The sequence below is a fragment of the Convolutriloba macropyga genome, chromosome 2 (genome assembly GCF_964194025.1).
Source record: "Convolutriloba macropyga chromosome 2, txConMacr16.3, whole genome shotgun sequence".
NCBI classification, from domain to species: Eukaryota; Metazoa; Xenacoelomorpha; order Acoela; family Convolutidae; genus Convolutriloba; species Convolutriloba macropyga.
Genome location: NC_134469.1, coordinates 57,355,274 through 57,377,164, shown reverse-complemented (window position 1 = coordinate 57,377,164; position 21,891 = coordinate 57,355,274). Strand labels below are relative to the sequence as shown.

The window sequence follows — 21,891 nt, the reverse complement described above, 5'->3', positions numbered from 1 at the left end:
TCGAGGTTTTAAATTTTGTGAATATTAGACGTAATTGAGCTGTTTTTTTTCACATTTTTCGTCAATATTGCTAAAATCTGTTCAAATTGTTAACTGTAGTGCTATTCATTTTTTTTTCTAAAGATAGAGGAGGGTTGCTGAATTGTTCGATCCGAGTTTTTTTGGCTAGAATTTAGGGTAAATTTTTCAAAACTTTTTTCGGGACCAGATTTGCTTTTTCAGCCCCCCTTGCTTTAAATTTGCTGAAAGTAGATACCTTAAAACTGCAGCCATATTCTTTCGAAGCTGAGAAATGAGCTAGTTGTATATCATCTGGCTTTAAGAGCCTTCTGCAATTTTAATTTTGCCAGTTTTTTGCAAATTTAAACTCGATAATTATTCAAAATGCATTTTTTTGACAAATTGAACAATTTTGTTAAAAGTTGATCTATTTTGCAACAATTTAAACAAATTAGTATTTTGTTACACGCGCAGCAGCATCTGCGTTGATATTGATCTCGACATGCATCCTTACGATAAAATTTTTTTAGAATTTAATTGGGCGCGACTTCAAAAGATTTCAGCTATGTTAATTTTTTTCTATGTAAACTGTTTTACCGGGCTGAATCAATGACAGAACTATTTACAAAAAACGAGGCCCAACGAGATTATTTTAGGTTTCAGAGTTAAGTTCATGGTTTTTATGGCTATGACCAATTGTTGTCGTAAAATTTTTTTTATGTACTTCTTGAATTTTGCTTTCATTTGTTCTCTTTTGTAGCCCAATGACTTATTGTCCCAAGTTAAAAATCCAATTATTATAGTAGGTATAAATGAATCTAGACTATTCTTTCAGTTTTTATCTAATGTCTGTTATGACTTTGAGTCAATTTGTTTTAAGAAAATATTGGCGAATTTTTGAAGTATTTCCTTTTTTTCTCTCAACTTCGATCGCACTTCCAGTAAAAACAGGCAGAAACCGATTTCTTCTGGGTTATAAATTGATGTACGTAACGGTCTTTTGTTCAACTAATGGTCTCTTTGTTTTGATACTACGCGTTTTCAATTTTTTTTAAAAAAAATTTTTGAGCATAATTGTATACTTTATGAGTTCTTTTTGTTTCCTTGTCGAATTATCACATTTTTGACAAATCCAATTGACGGATTTAATGCTTTTTGGGTTGAGACAGTTATCTCTTAAAATTTAATTGATTTTTTTTTGTTTTTGCCTGTATTTATCTTTATTTTTGTTGTTTTACGCTGTATACCTGGTAACGATGGGTCTCAATTGCTTTCCCAGGACGTATAACTCAACCTAGTTAAAATTTCAGTTTATAGCTCGTTGTTTTAGTGACTTAAAAATTGAAATAAATTTTTTTTTCAACTATTTTTGCTTTCGTTTTCGTAACCATGTTACTCAATCTCAGTAGAACTCAATTAGAAATCTCAATTAATTTTCTTGATTAAAATACTCTTCGTGTTTGGTTATACGTTGTGATTGATTGCTTCGACCAATAATTTAATAGAAAGTTTTCGAGATTTCTATACTGTTCATTTTTTGGGTTTCTTTGTCATGTCTACGTAGTCCTTTTATAAGGAAGACTTTTTGATGTTAAAATGAGAAGAAAGTGAAGGTTTACAGTTCTTGCAGGTAACATCTTATAACTATAATGCCTTGAACAGTGTGATCTTGTAAAATTGTTTGAATTTCTGGCCTCTTCATATATTTTCATTAGCCTAATTTTTCTGATAAACTTATTAAATAGCTCCTGATTGTAATTTTTTACTGTTGTATCAGAGGCCGGACTTTGTTTGGGTAGCCCCAATTACCGGGGATTTCAGGTTCCGGCTGAAGAGACTTGTATGCTTCATAATCGACTATTGCAAACGGTGTAGTATTTAACGAACACAAGCCCTGGCTTCCTTGAAACACAACCCCTGACTTCCGAGATCAAACTTTTGGCGCCAGGATTCTTCGCAATTCTTTGACTTTTGGTTACATTAGGTTATTTTCTCAGTCAACATTTGGCGCAAGAATTTTTGGCATTTGTTCGACTGATTTATTTGTCTTATTGCTGTTTATTTAGATAAAAAGGATTTAGTTTATTCGTTGAATTAGGACTTATTTAGCGCTTACTGCAGTCTTTGGACTGCATTTAATTGTCCCAAACAATGATGTCTTTGTCCCTGCCGCCTCCGGCATGCACTGTGTGCATGGGTTTGTGTACAGAACAAGAGCGCGTTATCTGCGTTTGATGTAAATCTAAATGTGTTCATGGATCGTGCCTTGGAATTGCTCAGAGAACAAGTTGCATTGGAATTTTGGTCTTTTCCGAGTTGTTTACCAACGTTTACAACCGAGTTGTCAGCCCTTTATCGAATATCTGCTCTTGAGGTTAATTTAGAGAAAGTAGACTCGCTGATTTCTGAAATTCAATTCAATCACTGAAGCTGGAGATAAATTTTCTGAAGAAACCGGATTAGCCGTATCTTAAGCTGCTTTCAGAAATCGGACTGACAGTACTGCTAGGGATAGTAATTGAAGAATCGAAAAGCTGCAGGTAATGAAAACGTGCTTTCCGGCAAAGAGTCTCAAGACAGAAAACCAAAATTTTTCAAGACTGGCACAAATGTTAATCATCAGACGACACTCTTAAAAGACCACCGAAAAGACGGCATCTCTACATTGATCGTTTAAGTAACACTGTCTCTATGGATGATATAAGAGAATTTTGCAAGAACAAGGGAGCTGATCTACTGTGTATCCGTGAAATATCTAGGGAAGATTCTCGTCTGAAATCTTTGCACTGTGTATTCAAATTCGATAATGATCAAGTTGAATCTCGTTTTCACGATTTTAATCAAATCAGAAAGCGAGGGAATGGCTGGCCTCCATTGGTACATGACTATCAAATTTAAAAATTGTCAATGACCGCGTAAAAGTATGTTTACATAACGCAAGATCGGTTCTCAACAAGACCTCGCAAATAAGAAATCTTATTGGAGCTAATGATTTTAACCTCATAATTTTAACAAGAAAACGTGCGTCAATGATAACGCAAATGATGAGTTTTATCTCCAGCAGGGTTGCCCAAATGGTTATTATTACTTGAGTGCAAACAGAAAAGAAAAAAGTGGAGTGGCGGAGGATTAGAGGTGTTTTATGATGGAACTTTACGTGTCGATAATTTTTCAAACAATTGTTTTACAAACCCGGAGGTGGCTTTTCTTGAATTTACGTTGGGCAAGTCAGTTTATCGTTTGGTTTATATATACCGTCGACCAAATACTAATGTACGTGTTTTTAAGTGAATTAACATCGTTTATTGAGGAGAAAGCGCTGTTGTTCAAAAATTTACTTGTAGGCGATGTCAATATTTCTATGCTGCTATCAAATGATGCGTCAAGAAATTGGATTTGCTTTTTGGATGAGTTTGGTTTGAAACAGCAAGTAACCGTGACTACTAACAAAAGTGGTAGAATTTTGACCAGGTTATTACATCCGAGGTGGTTGAAGTATCAGAACCTCTTGTAAGTTACCCTAAAAGCTCTGATCATGGAGTTTTGCGCTTCAACCTTCTGCAAAAGCACGAGAATTGAGCTGTGAAGAAGGCCTCTTGCAGAAAATGGTGAAATTTTTGACGTGGTAGCGTTTGCAGAAAATATAAACCTGAAAATGTTTGGAACAGTGTTTTAATGAACGAAATGAGCTATGTCGATAAGAACCATCCTCTGAAAACTAATTATGTAAGAAATCATACGTGCCCTTTCTTTGAGGATGAGCTAAGAACGATGAAAAGGTTCAGAAGAAAGTTCGAGAAAGCTTACCGAAAGAATGGTATTTCCCAAGCCAAAAGCCGGTTTCTTAATTCAGTTTTGGAGTATTTTGAACTGTTTACCAAAAGAAAACAATACTTCGAAAAATGTGTCACTAAGGAAATCAAGCATGTTAGGACAATATAAGGAAAAAATAGTTTTCTGCCGCAGTCACTCGGGGGGCCTGAATGTCTAGCAAATAAGTTTAATTCTTTTTTTGTTGAGAAAATAGAAGCCGTATTCGTTTCACTACCTCCAACGAATGGTCTAGAATTGAATGATTCACATGCAAAACCCTGGACAGTTTCAAGTTTTCACACTGAATAAGTTGCAATTACCTCTTCCAAAAATTTCGAACAGTACGGCACGGAGTGATGTAATACCAACGAGGTTATGTAAAATTGTTTTGACAAATTCTCCGGACTACTTCCTTGCGGTGATTAATTCAACTCTCCAGACAGGATAATTCCCAAATCAATTCAAATGAGAGTCGTGAGGCCACTCATAAAGAAGTCTAGCCTTGATCCTGATTTGTTAAGTTATCGCCTTGTCACAAATCTAAGAGTCCTGTCAAAAGTTATTGAAAGAGTTGTTTTTGAGCAAATTAATTTCTATCTGGAATCCAATAATCTTATGAGCAAGTATCAGAGTGCTTTTCGTTGCTCGCATTCAACGGAAATGGCTTTGCTAAAAGTCTTAAATGATCATCTTTGCTATCTAGACGAGTCTCGCTCCGTGATGTATATTGGGGTAGACTTGTCCGCAGCGTTTGATATTATTGATCATCAGTTTTTATCTGAGATATTAGCGAAAAGGATTGGTTTGCAATCGGTGGTGTTACTGTTTATTAAGAATTATCTTTCGCATCGTTCGCAACAAATTATCATAAATAGATGTCTCTCTGGTGATGTTAAAGTTAAGACGGGTGTGCCACAAGGATCGGTTCTTGTTCCTTTACTTTTTCCTGTTACATGCTGCTTTTAGAAGATAAGCTGAAAGAACTGGGAAACAAGTATCATTTTTGTGCAGATGATACCGTTTTTTTGTATTCGGTTCGACCTTCATTCAATGCCTTTTTGATGTTATATTGATTGTCAACTTACTCTGCAACGACAGGTCAACTTGGTTTGTTCGAATTCGTTTTTTTTCTCCGTAAAGTTTGGTCAATTCGTGATCAAGTTAAAACACCAGTCCTAATTGAGTTAATTAGAATTTTAGTGTTATCACGTGTTGACTACTGTAATTCTTTTTATTGTGGTCTGCCAATCTTTTTATTAGCAAAACTTCAGGGAATAATGATCTCTGCCGCGAGTTTGATTTTTCGATTGTCACGTTCAACACCAACTTCGTCGTACCTGAAGCAGCTACACTGGTTAGGCAACGCATTGTGTTCAGAATCCTATTATATTCTTATCGCTTTGTACATCAGCTTGGCAAACTGCAACCATATTTATCGGAACTAATGAAACGAAACACGATAGTTACAAGGTCTCAATATTTTTTTTACAAATTACTGTTCCCAAATTTCGCTCTTATTTTGGAAGACGTTCGGTCTCGCTTGCTGTCGCTGTTGAGTGGAATAAACCTTCATTTGATTTGAAACTTATACCTTCTAAAATTTTATTCAGGCGAAAACTCAAAACTTATCTTTTTTAATTTTCCTGCGCTGTTGAGATTGGTGCTTAAACCAATAATAATAATATGTTTGTTATTTTGTGGGGTCATTACCTAGTCTCATTTTTAAGAGGCCCAATTCGCTTTCTGAGCTATTGCAATTTAATTCATCGCTGTTTGTTAAAATCTTTTTTCTGTTATGACTTTGAAAATTTTTGTCTTCAAAAAGAAATTTGGGTTTTTAGCTTCCTCATTTTTTTAAATAGTTTTTCGGTCGATTTGTAGCTCAGTCTCTGTAAACACAGGTCACAACCCGTATCCAGTGAACTATAAATTAATCTCTATAACAGTTTAAGCTTCGAACATTTGTTTCTGGTCTTTGTTACTAGTGTTACTACGAGGTTTCATAAAATATTTAAGATTGTTTTTATGTTTGTACATTTTGTAGGATTTTTATTTTCTTTTCAATTTATAACAAAAATTGTATGTCCCATTGGCTTTGAAATTTTGCGCAATTGATCATTGAATAATGACATGTCTCAATTGCTCTCTATGGAGATATAAATGAACATTTTAGGAATTTCAGTTGATATCTAATGACGTTAACAACGTTGATATTAATTGTTTTCAAATATAGAAACGTATTATTGAACTTCGCGCCTCTTTGCTCTTTTTTGTCGACCTGTTTACCAGCCGCATTGGGGACATGTCCCATATCTTTTCTAATGAAGTATAAGTTAAATTGTTTCGTTTAGGATTTATCTGATGCGAGTTTGATTTTATTATGTTTTTACTTATAATAGAAATCGAGTATTGGTCGTACATAATGTTTGTTGTTTGATATTTATGGTTGTCCTATCTAGTGGTCCTATTATCAACAACATTGCAACGTTCATGGGCCCTTTAGGTTGGCATTATTGTATTCCGTTGGTTGTTTATGGAACGATATGTATGTTTTTGAAAATTTTCTATCTCTTCATCATTTGGTTGCCAATTAAGTGAAGAATGTGGATAAGCGGATTTTGAAGCCATCATTATTGAAAGCATATTGAAATCAATTATCAAAATTCAAAAGAAAATGAATCTACCAAACATTAAACCCTTTGCTAACATCACGAAATGACAATATCGAAAACAGCAAGACATTTGTGCCGCATCAGAAAGTTCACATTTTTGTCTTCAGGCAAAATAAATGCTCTCCATAAATGGTCAAGCATATCAACAGATGCAAGCTCGTTCTTTCCTGAAGCTAAATTAATGAGTTATTGGAAAACACATGAGAATGAGAGTGGTCAAAACTGACCGCGTGAAAACGGCCATAACTATGAATTGTATTATAAGTAAGGAGACTTTTGAAAATTGCATCGATGACCTCATTACAACAAAACGGAAAGAAATGCGGTGGCAAACTCACAGGTTCAACTTTTTTTGAAAATATAATATAGTGTACGGATTTTTTTCGGTTGCTGTAGTTTAGAATCGCTTATCAATGTGAACGGTGCAGAATTATAGAAAGTGTTCGTTTTCACCAGATTGGATCATTTAAAAGGCGAAATTGGAAAACATCAAAAATAAAAGTTGGGAAAGAATTGTAAAAAAAAGTTGCAGATTTTCCCATGTATTGAGATCTGTATCATACACTAGGTTAAAGCCATGTTTGCTCAAAGCTACTTGAGAAATTTTTAAGCTCTGCAGTTAATTAGATTAATTGATAGTAAGTGAATGTATCTTAACTCAATTGTTTTAGCTTCTACAGGTCTATCCGTTTTTTGATTTTTTTTTTTGTCAAAATGCATAAAACAGTCTGAAATAAAACATATAAACTATCTAATTATTAGAGATTCAGAGAGAAAATTTTTTTCTCCCCAAAATTATCAGGAAAAATAAGATTTTTTTGGGAAATTTTAAAAACGAAAGTTTTCTACAATGTAAGGGCCATTGAATGCTACTCATGTCTTCCTCTAATCAATTCTTGCGTGATTGGGGGGGGGGGGGTTAAAAATCACAACAAGAGAAGCTAGGCTTGCATTTAGTTCCTTCAAGGGTAGGTTTTTGTCCTTTTCTGTTCTCGTGCTTTAAAACTTAACCTCTATAAGTTTTCTTTTCGAACGGCTAAATGTAACTTGCCATTTTCATGCGAATGATGGTGTTTTGTTTTGAGTACCTTTGTAACAATTTTGAGGGTGCATTGGATTCAATAGTTGGCGCTTTGCAGAATTGGTTTGTACTGCTAAGCTGAACAAGGAGGCTCGGTAATGTGCGATCGCACATAAGGTTCCGACCCCGCTCATCCACAATTTTGGCATAATTGTCTACCAAATGAGGAACAGATAGAAAAACACAAAAATTAAGTATTTTTCAAAAAAATATGGGTGTATGAACAAAAAGATAGCCTCCTCAACAAATAACACAGTGTAGTAGAAAATGATGCATTAGATTGATGAGATATGCCAATATTAAGAAAGCGAGTTAAGACGAACAGCAAAATCAAACAACAACAACAACAAACATTAATTAAATCAAAAATTTTATGTCCGTTTTAAAAAAAACTTAATAACAAAGTCAAAATAGTGTCAGATAAAACTGAAACTAAACAAAATAACTTGTAATTCACCAAAAAAGATATGGGCACCAGTCCATATTAAGGCTTGGTAACAATAAGACAATTAAGAACAAAAACAGTAAAGTTGAAAAATTCGCTTTTTTTAAAAAAAAAACAATTAATTTCAAAGTGATGAAAACCACTAGAAGTCAACTAAAATATCCCTTAGGTTTACAATTATCAATGCGTCTAAAGAGAGGAATTAAGAACGGTCAGTATTCGACTTTTTATGTGGTTACAAAAAGAACAAGAAATAGTCAACAAACAAAAAATCAATTAAAACTTGCCAGAAAACGCTTTCGAAGCCGTAAAACCATACTTTGTTTGCCAAAATATGTTTGATTGCTTCTTCTTCGGAAACCGATAATGTATTTTATGACCTCTCTTTTATGAAACTAGGTAAAAAGTAGACAAAGAAAAAATTTCTAAATTAAGTAATACTTGTTTTTTTCGAAAAAAATTATTTCCGAAGACATGAAAGCCATTAATTATAAAAAGAAATGAAAAAGGCTAGTTTTTGCTTCCAAAGGAAGTTCTTGGGATCTTCAATTATCCAGAATATGTCTTACGTCTACAAAATGAACCTCAATTATGACAAAAATCAAAAAATAATTTTCTTTTTTTTGTGAAGAACCCTTGTCGAAGCCAGTAAAGTTTTAACGAATTCTATAAAAACATTAGATTTTGTGACATCAATCCCTTTTGACACCTTCCTTGATAACAATAGTGCCATATATGGTCTGTAATTAACGAGACTAGGTAACAAAAAGACAATAAAAGGTACAGAATTGCGAAATCAACGTGTTTTTTTAATTTGGAAAACAATTGTTTCAAAGTCATGAAACCCATCAGCTATCTCCTAATATCAGAATATCGGCTCATCTATTCTTCCATGAAAAGCCTTTGAAACCGGGTCATTGTACAAGAAGTTTCGTACAACTAAAAAGACAAAGTAAAAACGAAAAGAAAAATTCAATTAAATTATAGTAGAGATTAGTGTCGAAGCCGTTAAAACCACAATCTATATCTTTAAGGATTTTAACATTATCAATTGTGCATTATTTTGGACGCCAACAGTGGGATTTAAGAACTCTCATTAACGTGATAATGTGCCAAAACTATAAGACATGAAAAATGGCAAGTACCTAAAAAGTAAAACAGAATGCGAAATCTAGTAGTATCAAAGCCAGAAAACCATAACTTAGAGTAAAACGGCAATAAACATTCAATTTGAACTCAGTAGAAAGAAGAAGCATTCTATCATTTTTGACACAAAGCTCCAAGCTGACCAAATTAAGAGAAAAATGGAGGCAAAGTTCAAGTCATTTTTCATTTAAAAATCAAATGCTTTTAAAAGTCAAAACAACCATAGGCTTCCGACTAATAAACAAGTGGCATTAATTTGGAGCAAATTAGGTAGTCAATTGGACCTATCACTAGTAGGCTCTGATTTGAAATGTTCTGTTACTTAATTAATATAAAAAAGATCGATTTTTTTAAAAAGACCGACTGATTACAATCCGAATTATTTCTGGATTGTAACAGTTCAAGATTGGTCCAAAACTAGCCTTGCTAATGCTGTTCGTCTGCAGGACGCACTTAATTTTTCGAATTTCATTGATATAGATATTTTGTTCGTTAAAAAATCAAAAACAGATGCTGCGTTTTTGATAATCAACGAGAGAAGATAGCAAAAACGGCAAACTTTTAATTACAGAGCACTCTCAACGGAAATTGAAGTAGAAATAGCCCCCTTTTGAGTCTACAAAGATTGTGTTACTGGTTTTTGGATGTGCACTTCTTGCAAATTTAATCAAAGTGGACTAAAGAAACTTATTTTGTGCTATCTTTGATGAAAAAGTCTGAATTTTGAAATATTTAGCCCGAATTTTTGACAAAGAAACTAAATAAAAGTAACCGATAATGTTTTTTGTCTTTAAAAATAAAATCATCAACATGTTTGTTAAAAAAATTAACAAATTTTAGCAAAATTGGCGGGCTATATTAAACGCCCCCAATGATAACGGTCAAAACATTGTTTTCTCCCTTGGAGCTCGTGTATTCTGCGAAATGGTAGTGGTAAGATGCCAATTTGCTAGCAACAGGAATTGGTTATTGTAAGAATTACTGGAAATCATTTTAATGCAATTTTACATGAATGTAATTTAAATTTGGCTTTCTTTTTTTTAAGTTAACTTTTTTAACTGGTATATAAACTTATAAGAATACTATGTTTTTAATTACCTACCTAAGCTTTACTTACAAAGCGATATTGACTGGCTTCTGGAAATTTTCCTATTGTCTCTAATGAACAGGTTCATAGGATGTTCTTTACTTTTTCGCTAACCCAATGAGCATATATATAGGAATTTTGACCTCTTATTACGCCTATTTAGAAGTGGAAAATCTTAATGCACTTTTTAGAGGTCATTCAATATTTAAGAAGGACCAATGCAACCTTAGCTACAGATCTGTGGAACAACGGATCAGCAGAATCCCAGAGATTCTGCTGACTGAAGCGCTTTGTCGAAATTTGAAAACTTCAATCTATTTCAACAACTTTTGCTTCAAATAACCTCACTAACAATAATTTAAAACTTCATAAAGTCTTGCTTCTTTTTAAGTTGAGATTGAATTGATACTTTCTGAGTTAAAGCCTTATTATTATTTAGTAAAATATCAGATGGATAGTGCGCATACGCATAAACGTGGATAGTGCGCATCAGATACCGCTCTAACAAACCAACTGTTAATTACCATACTCTCTGCTTAAAAGTGCACTCTGAAACATCTAAATGGCTATAAGTTAATTGAATTGTGTCTTAAATGGTTTCTTCTTTAATTTTCACAAGTTTTCGTTTTGTTTTTCTGACTGCTTCGTCAAAGGTTTGCAGTTTACTTTCTTTAAAAACCGCTCTCATTCTTGTTTTTTTTACTTTTGTGGGGCATGTGTGAACTTCAAGATCAAGATACTTATTTTTAGAAGGGGTGTGACACAGGAAATTTTTTTTTGCGGCTACTCTCCAGCATTATTTGTCTCTTAGCAAAGCTCATGTATTATAAACTATTTAATTTTTCAAAATTATGCATTTTAATGAAGTTAGAATTATTCGACAGATATGGAATAGTCACATTAGAACATTAAATGTGCTGCTGGTCCTCTGTGCAATTAGAAGTCGTTGTTTTCTACGAGGCTGCTGTATTCGGTGTGGCTTGCGCAGTAATACATGGACTGCTGTCTTGCTTTCTTCTGTTGCCAGCAGATCTTGAGCACCAGTCCTATTATGACGAACAGAACGAAAGCAACCAGAGATGCCGCAAACAGAGATAGACTGAAACATAAATTAGATCAAACACTTTTAATTTTGTCCCCTAATTTTTTTTGGTGTGCCACATAATAGTGTGGAAAATAATCAAATGGTCCCACATCATAGTATACAGAAAGTTATGATGTAAAATTTTTTTTAAAACTTATCTAGATGAAAACTGAGAGAAAATTCAACAGCTAAGAAATCAATATTATATTTCAAACTAGTTTCGGACATGAGTTTTATCTGATCGCACAAATGCTTTCGTTCATTGCTAGTCCATTTGTGGTAAGAAATTGTGCTGCAAAAGTGGAAGTCCGAATTGCCTACTCAATACAACTTAATGCCAAACTTAATATATAATTTTCTATCTATGAAAAGGAGTGTGTGGTGGGTTGAGTAATATGTCGGCATATTCTTCATATCAATTGCCATGTTTCATATTAGTAATGACTGACGTAGAAATGAGTCCGGGTTCAACAGTGGGCGCCACTCCACAGCGAAGTGAAAAACGAAAACGGAAAAGTCTGCTGCGTCAGTCGCTTTTAAATAGTACCTTGAACAGCTCAGTTATCGATGAGAACGGATCCTTTTCGCCTGCTTCTAAGCAATTGCGAGAAAATGCAGAGACGTCTCAGAAGCAGCAGCAGCAAATGCGTCGATCGCTTCGGGCTGGAGACGTGTTGTCCAGCTCTCAAGTTCCTAATAAAGAACAACTTGAAGTAATGGCGAGGCCAAACATGGATATAGAACAGGTAGTCAATCATTACCAAAGTTGCGTACAGGCAGCCAATTCGGGAAAACTGAATGCAAAAAACGCTTTTTCGCTGCATCTAATTGACATGATGGCTGAAGTATTGCAGTCGTGTAACAAAGAACAGTTTTTTCAAACTGCTGGATGTACTATTGATGTTGGCGCGAAGATTTACTCATATCGAGTTGACGGCTTGCACACAGACGCGTATCGTGTTGCAAATATTCTGGGGGGCGGAAAAAGTAAGGAAGATGACGAAAACGGAGGAGATAATGCAGATGCAGATGTGGAATCAGAAATTCCTATTCGACTGAAAAAACGAAAGAAAAACTTTAAATGCATTGTGGAAGATACCAGTAAAATCTTCAAACATGTTGTGTATAACGTAGAACATGACGCAATACGCAAGACAGCAGGATCGCTTATTGATACAACTAATAATGCTATTGTGTGTCTGAACCTCCCATTGGAAGAAGGGGAAGACAGGAAAGAACGTATAGTGACTGATGGCAGAGAGAAAATGTCAGCATTCAGAACTACCTACACAGATGCAAGCACCTTCCCTTTAATTTCAAGAGAAAATCTCTGTCTGCCTGATTTAGATGAAGTGAAATCTAAAATTTTGTGTCCCCCGATTGACGAAGTTTACAGATTTTTCAATGACTCGGTGATGAATCGTACTCAAGATACAATCAATGACTCGAGAATGGACAAATTTCTGATGGACGTTCAGGATAATTTTGCATTCGACCCTGACGCACCACCTGCGCCTGATAATGCGTTCGACGACCAGGAGTATTCTATTAATTTCGACCAGGATGAAAACATTGGATCTGTTTCTCGCGCAGAAGAAGCATTTGCTGCGGTACCACCCGGAAATGATTCAGCAATTGCTCCAGGCACTGGTCGCGAGTTTGACGTTCTAGGAGAGACACAATTTAGCAACATCGAACCATCTCTGGAAAACCTTCTCAAGTTCATACAGCCTGGTGATTTCACAAACTTCAGCGAGCCAGTTTTGAATGCTTTCTTTGGAACCAGAGCTAAAGCTAACTCACGCGAAGCTGGAAGCAAAGTAGTGAAAAAGAAAACTAAGATATCCCCGAATACAATTCTGGTTGAGTTCAAATCGAAGGCTGCACTTGCATCACAGAAAAGCACAGCGGCAACAACTCTCTCCGATAAGACTATTGACAAAAATAAGCGAACTTGCGCTGCGTACAGTCGAGTAGAGTTCCCTCGAGAAAAATGGTCGCTGTTTTTTGAAGCCAAATTGGACTTCGCCAAGTCGCGTAAGAAAGGAAAGAAAGCTCAAAATGAAGTTGAAATTGAGCTTGAAGAAGGGTATGATTACCAAAATGCACTTGATAAGAGCAATCTTGTTCATGCCCTGCGTGATGATGATTACAAAGATGATGATCCGGCAAATGACAACCGTGATAATGACGATGAACCGGAATTTTTCAATGCGAATGGTGACGACTTCGATATTGACGAGTTTGCAAATGATGACGCCGACAACCACAGCGACGATAATGCACTTGTCGAACAACCTGTATATGCCCAACAGTTCAAGCTGAACTATTCGAAACGAGCTAAAACAGTTGACGTTCGAAAGTTGAAACACTCTATGTTGACTGCGTTAATAAAGAATCGACCGAGCGAAACTGATCAAGATTCTAAGAAGCCTCTCGAATTGACAGATTTGTATTCTCGTGCCAAAAGTAGTTTACCGGAAAAGGCAATAGCTGATCTGTCAATACCAATTGCATTTGTAGCTTTATTGGACCTGGCAAATGAGAAGAACCTGCAGCTCTCTACATTGCGGGAAGGAACTAATGTATGTGCGATTTTCGCTGAAGATGCAATTACAGTTAGTTGAAGAAGCTCACACTGTAAGTTGTGTGGGAACTTAAAATTTGAATGTGTGTTAATATCAGATATCTAATAATGCAGGTTTGTGGTATAACTATTACGTCATTGATCCGGGGCTTACACCTTAATTGATCTCAATTTTCTAATGTAGATGTAATAATTGACATATGTAATTGTTTTCTTTCAAGCAATCGTGTATGGATTTGTTTCCTTTTTCGTCGGTAGAATATAACTTTAATGAGTGTCTATACACCTTCATTAAATATTTAGTGTATATATAAATTGGAATGGATATTTAAATGCAGGTATTGCCATCAATGATTTCCTTGGACAATTAGTCACAGAATCGCCATTTCACCGCTGCAATAGAAACCGTTATCTGCAAAAGTTCACGCACTATTATGAAAAAGAACAGTTTGTTCACGAGATAATAAAGGAAACAGTTCCTCGGGTATGGCATGTTTGCGTGCTTACCATGGTCTGCGTTCAAGTGATTTATTTGAATTTTTGCGAGCTAAAATTGACCTACTTGATTGATAGCGTAGAAAAACTGCGACAAGGTTGCATATTGTGTTGATTTTTGATTGTTGTGATTTTGAATGATATTATTTTGAGTGATGTGCTGCTTAGTGTGCTTTTTTGAAGTATTTGCGTTTTGAATTTACATTTAAGCACAATTTGTTTTTGATGTAGATTAGCTTATCAAATAGAGATAGTAAAATTAATCCATTTGGAACAGTTTTGAAGTTTCTACGGAAGGATAATGAAGCTAAGAAGGTGGCTTGGCAATGTGCGATCGTTCAAAACGTTCAGACTCTTCACATCTGCGTTATCTCTGTTTTGTGAACACCAGTTTGCCTGAAAAGTATGAATTTTTGCTGTTTTTCTGTAAAGAAAACTTGAATAAAAGAGTAAGAACGTAAATAATAAACACAAATTTGGGTTTCATATAAATAATGGTTCCTCAGAGCATAATGCAGTCTGAGCTTCTTTTTGAACTTTTGTCAATGAACATTATTAATTCTGAATATTAATGTGTTTTTTTTTCATTCGAAGCCACATGCCCGTAATTTACTACCGAAATTTAGACTAATTTGATGAATAGCAAATTAAAAAACTACAACATCGTTTCGGTTTCAAATTCTTCCTTCGAGTTTTAGATAGAAATTCTGGATGTTTAATTATTTAGATAAGTTGTTAGGTTTTAATATGCTGAAAAGGCATTGTTAGGCATACATTACGAGCGTTTACCGGTAACAAATTGTGCTTTAACCGGATATCAATTTCCCTATGTAAATACATTGTGCGTATGAAACATACTTTTGCATTTCGCGGACGATAAGACGGTGCCTTAAATGGAAATTCCAGTCAATGGTTTTCACTTTTAAGCTGGAAGTTGACAAGTGAAAACTGCTTTTCACCGCAAAGTATGTTTGAGGGAAGCGCCATCCGTGAAATTTCCCGTAATTTATTTTTCAGATAATTTAAAACCGCATTTCGCACTTTTAGGGACTGGAAGCAATAAATGCTTTTAAGAGAAGCCGCTTTCGCTTTGAGGTGTAAAGGCCTAAAATACCCAAAACATGACTAAATTTTTAAAAAGTGGCACCAATAATTAACCAAAAAAGGGAATCATAATCCACAAAGCGTGCAAGCTGAAGATAAGAATGACGAGGAACATAATTTAAGTGGCAGATTAATTGCACAATAATCCCTCATTCTAGTCTTTAATGTTGATGAAAGCGTGTTAGTTATATCTGCCGCATATTTAAAGAACAGAGCATGAAAACAGCAGAATTGGAATAAGATACTTTCGGTTAAGATAAGAAAAACGGGAACAGACAAAGGAACATTAATTGAGCGGCATATTAATTGCACAGTGTTTCCTCATTTTAGTTTTTAATGTTAATAGTATTTTAGTCATATCTGCCACCTGTTTGGGAAAGCGAACACAAAAAGCATGAAACAGAGCCTGAAAACATTAAATGAGTCTGAACGATAACAAAATGTGTGCGAAAAAGAGGATAAAAACCATAAACAATTCAGCAATCTGTATAAGAACAAATAACAATTACTGAGTGATAATTTTGCATTTATTTTCTGAAATTAAAAGTTAAAGTTAACTGAGGGAAGAAAGTCAATTTAAAAGAGAATATCTCAAATTGGTTGATTTTAGCGAGGAGATGAAGTAAAAGTTTACAAAAATTGATAACATACAATGTGGAAAACACTTCCCTTGTTGGTATAAACTTCCCTTGTTTCTAATTATAATGAGAAATCTGGTATTAATTTGACTTCCTGCGGAAAATGTTTGCATTAGTTTCTAAATATGCTTATCTCAAATATCTTATAATCGCTTCCTTTCAAAGTGGATTAAATTTTCCTGAAATGTCTTTGCAGCCGAACGTAACTACTGTTCACTTTTATTTGATCCTATTTTTCATTTTAAGGCTCCTAATTGCTTTGTGAAAACTAGTTTCCCAAAATAAAAGCTTTTTCCGCATTGAACGGAAGGCGGCACCTGAAAGCGCTTGCGAATTTCTTTGGAAGTAGATTTTTTCGGTACCGATAGAGGCTCGTAATGTAAATAGTATCATATATAATAATTTCATAGAATTTAAAAATCAGGAGGAAATTTGTATCAATTGTTTTGATTGGACTCATTTTTGACGTATATAATCCTTCCAAGTATAAATGATTGTCCTGTGACTGTCCTGCAAGTGGCTTGAGAAATTTTTTAGCACGATTGGATAAAGCTTTAAATATCAGAGCTTAATATCAAAAAACACGATTTAATTATAAATAGTTTTTAATAGATTTGTTTTAGATAGATTTGTTTTAAATAGATTTGTTTTTGGATAGATTGGTTTTAAATATGAGAGCTTGAATATCAAAAAACACGGTTTGTTTGACTGCTATTTGGTTTTTCTGTTAAATATTGGTTGTTCAGAATCAATTTAGGGGGCCAAATAAGATTGAAACACTTCGTGTTAGATGTTTCTAAAATATCGAACTGCTAGTTTTCCGGCTAAAAATCTAAGTTATATTCAATGAATTTTTCACTCACGTCTGACTACTTTATTTGAAATGAATAACTCAATATAGCTGCTGTGAAAGCAAAATTCCGCTTTGTCATCCAGGTACAATTATATAAACATAGTTGCAACATGAATTCTTGATAAATTTTGCCAAATGAATTTTTATCCAATATTCAGAATGCGAGATTAAAATTGAGCAAGTGGTCCTGCAATATTCGATCGGGTTAGCTGAAAGGTATTCAGTATCCTGCTTTAATGCCTGCAATCTTACTTCAAATTTCTGATAAAGTAGACAAGAACTTAAGTTAAATCTTGGCAGCACGCTCCTTTTTGATGAATGTGATTATTCTATTGGCTTGTAATTTACTTCAAGGAGCATAGTTAGTCTAATTTTGGAAAAAAAATTCCAAATAATTTTCATTCATTTTTGATGTTTTTAACCTAATTAAAATTATTCGTCTTTGCTTTGAGGTTAATATACGCTTGATCGGCTCTGAGCAAACTGTCCAAAGCAACCTTACTTTAATAATTTGAGCAGTTTGCCAAATCTTCTGGCAGTAATCAGAGCTGGAAATAAACCGCTCATCAATGGGGCTCTAATTATTTACGGAAATATTCCTTACTATTTAACAAACAGCACACCAAAACAAATTTCATTAACTATAGTATAAAGCAGTTTTTGTTAACAACAAGGGGGAAGCTAAGAAAAGGTTTGCACCAGTATTTCTATTCTACGCTCCAAATTATCAAATCGTAAATGACTTCATAGGAGAAACTGCTGTAATGAGATAAAAGTTGTAACGAAATGAAACGAAATACCGTGGTTTATATGTGCGTTATCTGTTGGAGCCGAAATATAGATCAAATTATGGGAGGAAATACTTCTCCTCTGCACAAGCTCTTAAATGAAGAACTTCATTTTGAACTAAAACTGGTACCATCTGAACTTACCTTTTGGAAACTTTTTGTTTTTTAAAAATGCTGGCTATGTTGAGATTCTAAAGGGCGCTTAAATTAATTATAATAGTAATAATGAGATGGTAGCATATCTGCAAGGAAATTCGGGCATCGGGAGCAGTTAATTTATTTGCCAAAAGTGTAATTAAAATTGAAGTTGAAAACAATTAAAGTCACTTTTTCTTACTGAATCAATATTTATTCCAGTGAGGGCATTAAGCTTCTATTCAGAACTGATCTTCTGTTAATCTCCGAAAGTAACTAAAAAGATGACTGCTTTATTCAATATTCCGAGGTTAAGTGTTGGTTCGGAAAAAATATGTAATTTTATCTACATAATCTCATTATTCCAGGTCATTAATGACAAAACCACGATTGAGTTTGTTGATATGTCAATGATTGGTTTTGGCATTTAAGTTTAAACAGGCATTTAAAATATTAGGACAGTAATTTAAGCACTATTCTGCTTCAGAAAAAGTAACAAAAAATTTTTGTTACTTTTGTTCATCCATCGTCGATGCTTTTAACCGATTAAACTGATCGTACGCATGTATGCTTGGTAATGAAATGGACTGATTGCTCCGAAAAAACTATACTCCTAAAGAAAAACAATTTTGTGATGAATGTCGCAAAAATCAAATAGAGCATTCTGAGTTCCCATAAGTTCTCTAGTCAAGAGATTTTACTTCTTCAGTTTTTCAAAATCTAACCTAGTCGAGGTTGTCAGTTTTTTTTTACATTTCATTAGTTTGCTGTCAGTTCCCTTCCATATTTCGGAACGTATTCCTCGTAATTTTTTTTGGTAAAGTGTTTGACTTATTAAACGCTGCTTGAAGGAAGTCGATCAGTTTTTAAGAGCCGGACTATAGGCTTGAATTTTGGGTACCTCCCGCTCCTTTCTTGAAGAATTTGCTGGCAATCTTTGAAAAAGAATGTAATATATATATATATATATATATATATATATATATATATATTATTATGAACAATATACCAGATAATCAGTTATATACATTATTTCGAAAAAAATGATGAAACTGATAATCTGGCAGAAAAACATGATTGAACGGCTGCGTGTATCAGCAGCGCAAGAGTAAGCGTGCAAGAATAAAAAATGTAAATTACTCTATCAACTTTTCTAACTTCTTGTCAATCAATTTTCCCCAAAATTAATTTCCTAAGACAGCTCACACTGAAAGCTGAAATTAAATATTTGAATATGATTTGATTCAAGTTTGATTCAAGTCATTGTTTTGGCAGTCCTCAAAAACCGCAAAATAAACTTTAGTTTTTATCGGACATTTATTTTTAATTCTAATTTTCCCCTGTTTTGTTTGATCTCATTGGCTTCAATAAAACAACTAAATAAGCTGCTCTCAACAACTAAATTTACCCAGATAATTGGGATGATATAAAAGTTGTGTCGTTACGCTCCGAATAATTAAAATTTACCAATAGATCGAAAAGAAGATACTTTGTGTTTTTATTTGATGTAAAGCATAAGGTAGTTAAAGCTTTTCCTTAGGGAGAACACTATCATTGTGACATATTTAAAATGTATATCCGAGTTGATGTATATCTTACTATCATTGTGACATATTTAAAATGTATATCCGAATTGATTAAAAAAATGTTGCAGAAAAACATGATTGAACGGCTGCGTGTATCAGCAGCGCAAGAGTAAGCGTGCAAGAATAAAAAATGTAAATTACTCTATCAACTTTTCTAACTTCTTGTCAATCAATTTTCCCCAAAATTAATTTCCTAAGACAGCTCACACTGAAAGCTGAAATTAAATATTTGAATATGATTTGATTCAAGTTTGATTCAAGTCATTGTTTTGGCAGTCCTCAAAAACCGCAAAATAAACTTTAGTTTTTATCGGACATTTATTTTTAATTCTAATTTTCCCCTGATTTGTTTGATCTCATTGGCTTCAATAAAACAACTAAATAAGCTGCTCTCAACAACTAAATTTACCCAGATAATTGGGATGATATAAAAGTTGTGTCGTTACGCTCCGAATAATTAAAATTTACCAATAGATCGAAAAGAAGATACTTTGTGTTTTTATTTGATGTAAAGCATAAGGTAGTTAAAGCTTTTCCTTAGGGAGAACACTATCATTGTGACATATTTAAAATGTATATCCGAGTTGATGTATATCTTACTATCATTGTGACATATTTAAAATGTATATCCGAATTGATTAAAAAAATGTTCTAAAAAAATGAACAGCTTGTTAGAAGTTCCTTAAAATGTTTTAAATCGGTCGGCGTGTTTTAGAGAAGACAATTTCTTCCTCATTCTACGCCGCTTGTCAGAAGAGTATGTTATCAAGAACGCTTATAAAGGAATATAATTAAGAAAATATTTAGATAGGAAAAACATAGAAATTGCAGCAGAAAGGAAGGAAAATCTCAGTCTACGATTACGTTATAAACTGATTCTTTTCCAAAACAATTGATAAAGCTTGTGCGTGGCTAGCTCCTAAAGTAAAATCAGCAACACAATAAGAGAAAATTACCAAAGATTAGATTTATACTGTTTTTGCGCCCTGTATGTTACCTGGCTGGAAATGTTTTTTTTTGGTCCATTGGGGCGAGACGAAGAGTACCAGTCCCTCGGTGAGATTTTTCCTGTTTTGATAGTAATTGGTTGTTTTTGCGCTTTTTTATAAGCAGAGTTACGAGCAAAGTTGCCCCCATGCTTTTATTCATTAGGATTAAAAAACTTGAGTTATAGTTACCAGTATCAAGCCATACCACTTCAGTTTTTGATGTTGAACAGCGGAAAAACTATAGAACAGTTGACAGCCGAAAATAATGCAAGTTGATTGCAATAAGTTTGCAAATTTCAATCAGATTCTAATTTAAACCTTAAGCTTTTCTTATCAGCAAGGAATTTAGTAGAATCTATTCCTCTTTCGGAAAATAAGAACGAGAAATGGGAAAGAGAAAAAGTAACAAAATGAAAGCCTCCTCACTTGAAACGAATGAATGTACAGTTGTAGATTGTTCTTGCGTTGCTGAAAGTAGTGTCTTATGATACACTTTAAGCGAAGGGAACCAATCCTCTTGATTAACACAGTCAATGAGCAACCTGACAGCCGATTGCTCCGACCCCCGTTATCAGGTTCCCGTTGATACAGCGCTGTTTTGTCCTGATAAAAAGACAAATTAATTAAAATTAATGAAAGACCAAAAAACAACGAAATTGAGATTAGTTATGCAAGTTGGGGACCATCATTTGACTAGTGGGTGTGCTCACGATCTATCTCGGCATACGCTCAATTTAGCTCACTATTGTCAAATACAAAAAAGATTTCCCGTGATATAGCAGCCCGCATTGACGAGATAGTTTTGACTGGCGAAACACAACAAGTTCAAGCACGATTGCAATTCTGGTGCACAAACAGGAATCTTATGGAACTGCCAGACTTGGAAACAATCTGTGAGAAGCAGATTCCAACACTACGGTACATACTTGTCAAACTGCGACTCAGTTGGTCGGACGTTCTCAGCAAACAATTGAGGGGTGTGTCTCACAGCCAAACTGCACAGAAAGCTGGAAGAAGCTATTTGCCATTAGTAAATGCATATTACCAGCATCTCTTAGGGGTGGAAAGAAACACAAGCAATATCAGGAAAAGATTTTGTCAAAAAGGTTTTTGTGCTGGAAAGCGGGGGACTACGCCGTATTTTGTTTTGAAGCTGCATCGATGAAGCAATCAAGAAAAACAGTTAATGAAACCAATGGACTTGAAGCTCGTCTAAGGCGTTGTGCCTCCGAGGCCCATTCGGGAGATTAGCAAAAGTTCTCTCATCCGATGGAGTAACACCAGATAATATCCAGATAAGAGAACGTAAAACTGTACACCCTTTGTGAGAACCTCTGCTGCAGTTTCAAGGTTAAAGCTTCATGCGTATCAGTTTGATGAGCCAACTG

General features: G+C 34.4%; 3 protein-coding genes across 3 annotated transcripts in view; 2 read left to right on the top strand and 1 right to left on the bottom strand.

Annotated features, from left to right (window-relative positions):
* Positions 1–1,726: 1,726 nt before the first annotated feature.
* The window catches only part of LOC142334531 (cleavage and polyadenylation specificity factor subunit 3-like), a 139,821-nt gene continuing 119,656 nt past the window's right edge, over positions 1,727–21,891 (top strand). The window contains exon 1 of the mRNA XM_075382630.1: positions 1,727–1,745. The gene's annotated coding sequence lies outside the window, so the exon portion shown is untranslated. The remainder of the gene's footprint in view (positions 1,746–21,891) is intronic.
* Positions 10,811–21,891, bottom strand: part of LOC142334530 (uncharacterized) — a 45,233-nt gene continuing 34,152 nt past the window's right edge. Inside the window, exon 3 of the mRNA XM_075382628.1 lies at positions 10,811–11,343. Coding sequence (XP_075238743.1) covers positions 11,181–11,343 — 163 coding nt within the window. The 3' untranslated portion in view covers positions 10,811–11,180. The remainder of the gene's footprint in view (positions 11,344–21,891) is intronic.
* LOC142334528 (condensin complex subunit 2-like) lies at positions 11,697–14,625 on the top strand. The gene has a single exon (XM_075382626.1). It carries the CDS (start codon positions 11,724–11,726, stop codon positions 13,953–13,955), a length of 2,232 nt encoding a protein of 743 aa, XP_075238741.1. The 5' UTR covers positions 11,697–11,723; the 3' UTR covers positions 13,956–14,625.